Source organism: Epinephelus moara, chromosome 23 (genome assembly GCF_006386435.1).
Source record: "Epinephelus moara isolate mb chromosome 23, YSFRI_EMoa_1.0, whole genome shotgun sequence".
Lineage (NCBI taxonomy): Eukaryota > Metazoa > Chordata > Actinopteri > Perciformes > Serranidae > Epinephelus > Epinephelus moara.
Window position 1 is genome coordinate 32,733,219 of NC_065528.1, and position 6,127 is coordinate 32,739,345.

General features: G+C 47.1%; 2 protein-coding genes across 2 annotated transcripts in view; one reads left to right on the top strand and one right to left on the bottom strand.

Annotated features, from left to right (window-relative positions):
* LOC126385269 (SLIT-ROBO Rho GTPase-activating protein 1-like) overlaps window positions 1–1,090 on the top strand; it is a 43,881-nt gene extending 42,791 nt beyond the window's left edge. Inside the window, exon 23 of the mRNA XM_050036879.1 lies at window positions 6–1,090. Coding sequence (XP_049892836.1) covers window positions 6–311 — 306 coding nt within the window. The 3' untranslated portion in view covers window positions 312–1,090. The remainder of the gene's footprint in view (window positions 1–5) is intronic.
* Window positions 1,091–3,796: 2,706 nt separating this feature from the next.
* kics2 (KICSTOR subunit 2) overlaps window positions 3,797–6,127 on the bottom strand; it is a 6,725-nt gene continuing 4,394 nt past the window's right edge. The window contains exon 3 of the mRNA XM_050035932.1: window positions 3,797–5,105. Within this exon, the coding sequence (XP_049891889.1) occupies window positions 4,286–5,105 (820 nt within the window). The 3' untranslated portion in view covers window positions 3,797–4,285. The remainder of the gene's footprint in view (window positions 5,106–6,127) is intronic.

Sequence of the window (6,127 nt, forward strand, 5' to 3'; positions counted from 1 at the left end):
CCGAGTCTCCCAGCCCCCACAGCACCCCCAGCACCCCGGGCACACCGGGGACCCCAGGCACCCCCGGGACTCCCGGCACCCCAAGCCCCCTCAGCCCCCTGAGCCCCATCAGCCCGCTCCCCGGACCTCCGCCCGGACCTCCCCGACCATCCAACCCCTCCCCCGACACCCTGGGCTCCTTCAAGCCCGTGGCAGCTGCTCGCATGGGGGCTCCGCTGCGGCCCCCAGCCCTGAGGCCCAAACCGATGGTCCCGCCGAAGAGCAGCACCCCGCCTCTGCCCCCACCGCTGGACAAATCCTGCACCATGTGAGCCAAAACAGGCCGAAGAAGGCCAAATCAGGCCTACCCGGGCCAAAACTGGGCCAGAAGAGGAGATCAGGGTACTGCTTAGTGTTTATAATCAACATGAGGGTAGAAAGGGTAGGACAGAGAAAAGGGTTTTACTGTAGTAATAAACTATAATATATGACATGACCTATGATATGATATGCCATGATATTTCTGTGTTGTCAGGTTGGTGTGTACTCTCTCTTGGTGTGTAGGAGTTTCCTTTCTCCATGTATCGAAGCATTTATCAGAGGTTAGCTAAAAGAAGTGCAGAAGAAGAAGAAGAGACACAGGAACGAAGCGGAGCGTCCTGTCCTGTATATGAGTCGGCGGTAGTCGGGGAGACGTGGCGAGTGTAGTGCAGCTCCAGTAAAAATGTAGTTTCAGTGAATACGTGAATGTTGGCTGTGCTGTCATGACGATAGGCTAGCTGAGGAGCCCGTCACCAACAAGGCCGCTGTGTTGGTAGAAACTGTCCCGATGGATGGGCTGCTGCGTCTGTCAGAAGGAAGAGGACCCGGCAGAGTGACGGCAACGACCACGTCTGTGCGACTTATAATTTATTTTTTTATTTTTCCACTCGGTTCAGCTGCTAAGCTCACTTTCACCTCAAACCACGAAAAACGCCTCCTGAGGTCGTCAGTGACACCAAACTCACGTTATCTAACCAACGTCCAGCTATCTAATGAATGTTTCCAGTATTTAACGACTGTTCAGCCATCTATTGAATGTTCAGCGAGCTGCTGCGGCGACTCACGAAACTTTTTAACAGCCTTCTTGTGTTTTCGGAGGGTGGGGGAGGGGGCGGAGCTTCAAACAGGGTGTGACGGTTGAGTGGTGGAGGAGCTTGGACAGAACTTTTTTCTGGGATGGGCGGGGGAGGGGGGGGAGGGGAGGGTGTATGATTTTGTTCTTGTTGGTGTGTGTGAAGACGAGTGTGTGTGTTCTGCTTGCCTGCCCTTGTTCTGCTCCCTTGTAAGTGCAGAGGCACTAGAATAGTGATAGATGATAGAATATTCATGCCTGCCCTGAGTGCCAGAACACGCAAGTGCAAGTTGGGAAAACGAGAGCAAAAAGCATGCCACTTCGTGTGTGTGTGTGTGTGTGTGTGTGTGTGCGAGGATAATGGTTTACCTGCTTGTGAAGTCACTGAAGTCACTAGTTAACCTTAAATTCACAATAAGCTAACAGGGTGGGGCTTTGTGTGTAAACGCCCAAAAAAACAAACAAAAAAAGAAACACTTGAACAGCACACTGAATGTGGCCTCCAACTGGGCTGGTAACTGATGTGTGTGTGTGTGTGTGTGTGTTTGTGTGGTGCTGAGATGGGCTATGGATGCACATCTGTGTGTGTGTGTGTGTGTGTGTGTGTGTGTGTGTGTGTGTGTGTGTGTGTATGTGAAAGTGCCTTTTTTTTAATCCGTGTCTTTTTTGGGGAGTCCACTCACGCATGTCCTGAACGAAGAGCAGCAGCACTCTGAATGAAATAATCATAAAGTGTTTAGTAGATTTACTGAATTATGAATTCTAGCATTAACCCATTGTGACATTGCACTTTGATGTATAGGATCGTGTACTTGGCATGTAGCATCATAACATGTTGGTGCATTTTAACTCAAAGGGAGGTTTCTTTGAATGTGTTTCATAATAACGGAAAATGGTTTTTGTCTGTTAGTGTTGCTGTATTTGAAAAACTGAGCTTCCTAAAGATGAGCTCATATAGCCAAATGGATTGTATCAACGTGTTGTATTTATATTATAAATAAATCAGAATAAATTAGCATCGAGTCGTTACATCGATCGGAACTTTTCTTTAAATGAAATGTGGCTAAATGTTTTGTTTGAACACTCAATAAACCTCCAGGTGTGTTCTGTAACTCAGCGGCGTCTGACACTCTTTCTGTCACATCGTTCTTTAAATGTCACAAATGTCAGCAGAAGTTTCTTCCTCTGAAATAAAACCTGACGTTCTGCCTCTGCAGAATAATAACTCCCTGTGAGTGCTCTTATGAAACACTGAAGACACATTGCTCACATCTTTCACAGGTTTAACATCTGAGACTTCTTTACGTCAGAAACTGAAGTGGGCGTGGTGACATGTGACAGTGGGAGGGGCCTATGAGGACTTCCCAGGAGTTCTGCACTTGAGTTTCTCGTGAAGTATGAAATGTCCTGGCCAGAAAGAACTTTGTTCTTGTTCTTGGCACCTCGAGAAAAAAAAAGAAATTTCTCTGTTCTTGATGAGTATGTGCAGGGCTTTACCCTAAAGGTGGACTTATACTTGTGCATCAGCTCCATGCAGAGCCTACGCACCTGGCCTACACTGTTGTGAGCATTTATACTTGTGTGGTGGTGTGTCTGTGTCACTCTGCAGTTACACCTCCAAAACACTAGTTGGTGGTGGAATGCTGTAAAGTTTAGTTGATTTAAAACACACATTAAACACACATTAAACATGGCTTAATAGAGACAGTTTCAAACACAAATCAGCTTCACTATAACTCGCAGCATTCACAGACAAACACTTGTCTTTATCTGGACACATTTTCCCCACAAATACAACATGCTAACGTTATTAGCACAAGCCTATGGCATTTTACATTGTATAAATTAGCCTAGCAGCTAGCAGAGATTTCCTCTGCTCATATTTCAGCCAGGATAAATCACACACAGTGTGTGGAGGCTTTATTGTCTTCACAATTTATTGTTTCTTATCTGTGAAATTAAAGTAAATCAAAGCTTTGTTTCCACTGAGGGAAATGGTTTCAGCTTACAGAGACAGACAGGAGGTCTGCGTCACTGTGACGTGGAGTTACATATCTGGGGAGGTGCACGACAGGCTACGGCATAAGCTTTGTGTCGACACCAATCCCACTCCTCGTACCTAAAACTAACCACCCCACCAACGAGGGCAACAAGTATTAGCCATCCAGACGGACAGGAGGGCGGGTCATTCCTTCGCTATCCTAGGAAACACAACTTTGCTTTTCATTGCCCATTGAGTTGGCACTGTTAGCTGCTAGCCACCGGCTGAGCCACCTCCATGTTGAGAACCATATGCAGACAATCTGCTCAGCTCTGTGTCACAGCTGTAACATAACGCCGTCTCAACATGACATTTAGAGCTTGTAGAATCCAGTCATAACTTCCTGAAAATGTAAACACCTGATAAGTCATAAAATCTGACCTGATTAAAAATGTAAAAGAAAACAATAACATAAAATGTCCTGACTGATATTAAAGGAACATTTTCCAGCAGTAAACCTTTAAGGAGAATCTCTTTTTTTAACTCATGATGTAATAATGTTAAAACTGTGTTTTTTTTAGGAAATGTAACTTTGTGTAACTGAAAACATCTGACACTACTGTATTATATCACAACGTGACCTGGAGGCTTCATGTAGAACTTTAATTAACGACAGATGTCTGGTGTAAAGGTGCATTAAATTAAAGTTCCTACCAATCAATCAGTCGGCTCGTTTTATTACATCATTAGGTTTTATTACATGTTTAATCAGGTTGGAACAAATTTTATTACATCGTCAGGACGTTATGACATCATCAGGGCTGAAACTAACAAATCATTTTCATCACTGACGTCAGTCAATTCTTCAACAAGATGTTTAATCATGTCAAAGCTTTATTTAAGTTGTATCAAGAACAGTAAATATGAGCTGTTAGTAAAAATATTAATAAAACAGAACTTGATGCAAAATAACTAAAATCTTTAAATAAACGAAGGTTTGAAGTACTTCAGCGTACTGCGTGTCGGGTCAGTGACACACGAGGTGTCGCTGCGTCTCTTTGGTCTGAAACATTTTTGGTAAAATGAGATTCAACGTGAACGACGTTAAACCATCCAGACGTTGGTCCACAGGAAGTTTAAGCATCTTATGAATGTGAAATGTTCGCAGGTTGATCGTCAGTTCGTCGGGTCTCAGCCCTTCGAGCCGGGTTTCAGCCCTTCGAGCCGGGTTTCAGGGTGCTGAACGGTTTAGAGTTCCTCAGCGAGCCGCAGATCTCCTGCAGGAAGGCGGCAATGTGCAGATCCTTCTCCGACTTCCTGCCGTCAAAGATGACCACCAGAGTGAAGTGCGGCTCGGGGCGCGTCAGGTAGTAGGTGCTCTGCACTTTATCGTCGTAGAAGTGCACCACCTTGTCCAGAGTGTTGAGCTCGGCGGCGCGGTCTCCCATCATCATGATGACGTTCGGCCAGTGCGTGAGTGGACGCTCTCCTGACGGCAGGGACACCACGGCGGGGAACTGCTCCACGCCCTTCGGTGCTTCTCGGTACGAGTGCGGGTGGTGGTAGCCGTGGCCCTGGAAGCTCTCTGAGCCGCGGTTGTCGAACACCAGCGACACGTTGCTGGCGTCGTGTTTGCGGATGAAGGAGCAGATCTTGCCGTGGTAGTCCGGTGTGGTGCGCGCGGTCAGCGCTCTCATGTCAGCCGGGGCCGTCTGCCGGCTCAGGGCTTCGTGGAAGTAGAAGCTGAACTTTGCGAGGAGCATCGCCTGGAAGCGCTGCAGCCACACGTACAGGTGCGGCGGCTGCACGGCCTTCTGGGACTGACCTCCGAACAGATGCTTGCGGGTTTCTTTCTGCCGCTGGAACAGCTGACCCCAGGCGATGAGCTTGGAGTTGGCGCCGTGCAGGCTGAGCAGAGTGGGAAGGAAATGCCACTCGGACACCTGGGCCTGGCAGCGCAGTAACTGGGTCACCACATCCACCTCCGTCTGGAAGCCCTCCTCCACCCGGCCCAGGATCGGGTGGTGGAACCTGGAGCAGCGAGGAACACGAGGTTAGTGAGAACACGAGACAATAAATGCACAAACAGAAGCTGACCTGATTTTAACGACCTGAAAACAGCCGTCACTTCGTCCTGCTGAGAATACATTTACATTTAAGTACACACACGCACACACACACACACACACACACACACAGTCTATATTTGGGCTCCACATATTTCTGCAGGTCTGCTGACGAGCACATCACCTTCACCCCTCAGTGCTCGGTCACATCAGTGATGTGTGGCGTGTCACGCTGCGTCCTGCTGCAGCTCAGTCAACAGCTCAGTCATGCAGCTTGTGTTCCTGTTACGGCGGCAGGACACGGTTCTGCTGACACGTCTCGGGGGGAAAAGGTGGAATTCTGCATTTGCTGGATTAAGCAGAAAGTTTTCCTCCTCCAGCCTCAATGTGTCACTCTCTTCTTTAAAGTTTGACTCTGATCGCACTCATTTCTCTTTGTTTGTTTGTAATCCAGGTCACAGCAGAGATCTGTGGTGGAGGACGCGTTCAGGCTGTTTCTCCGCCTCTGTAAAGGTCTTTTACTAAATAACTGAGTCCTAAAACCTCAACTGTCGTTTCAGCACGGGTGCCTTTGGTTTTAATTTAATTAAACATGTATAAATACCTTGTAGCTGAGCTGCTGCACTGGAACAGCATAAAGTCAACTGTAGGAACAACCTCAAACTTGAACTGAAAACACTTGATTTTTGGACAGTTCAGAGTTCTTTGGTGCAGCACTGGGGTACTTGTACTGTACTTGAGTATTTCTGCCACCTTATACATCCACTCCCCTCCATCTCAGAGGGAAGTATTATGTAAAATCTGATGTGTAATGCACAAAATCTGCTTTTTAAGTAATTTTATTCATTGATTGAGTTCTTAAAGAGATAGTGCAGCCAAAAATGTAAATGCAGCCATTATCTACTCACCCATATGCCGAGGGAGGCTCAGGTGAAGTTTTAGAGTCCTCACATCACTTGCAGAGATCCAAGGGGAGAGGAGGTAGCA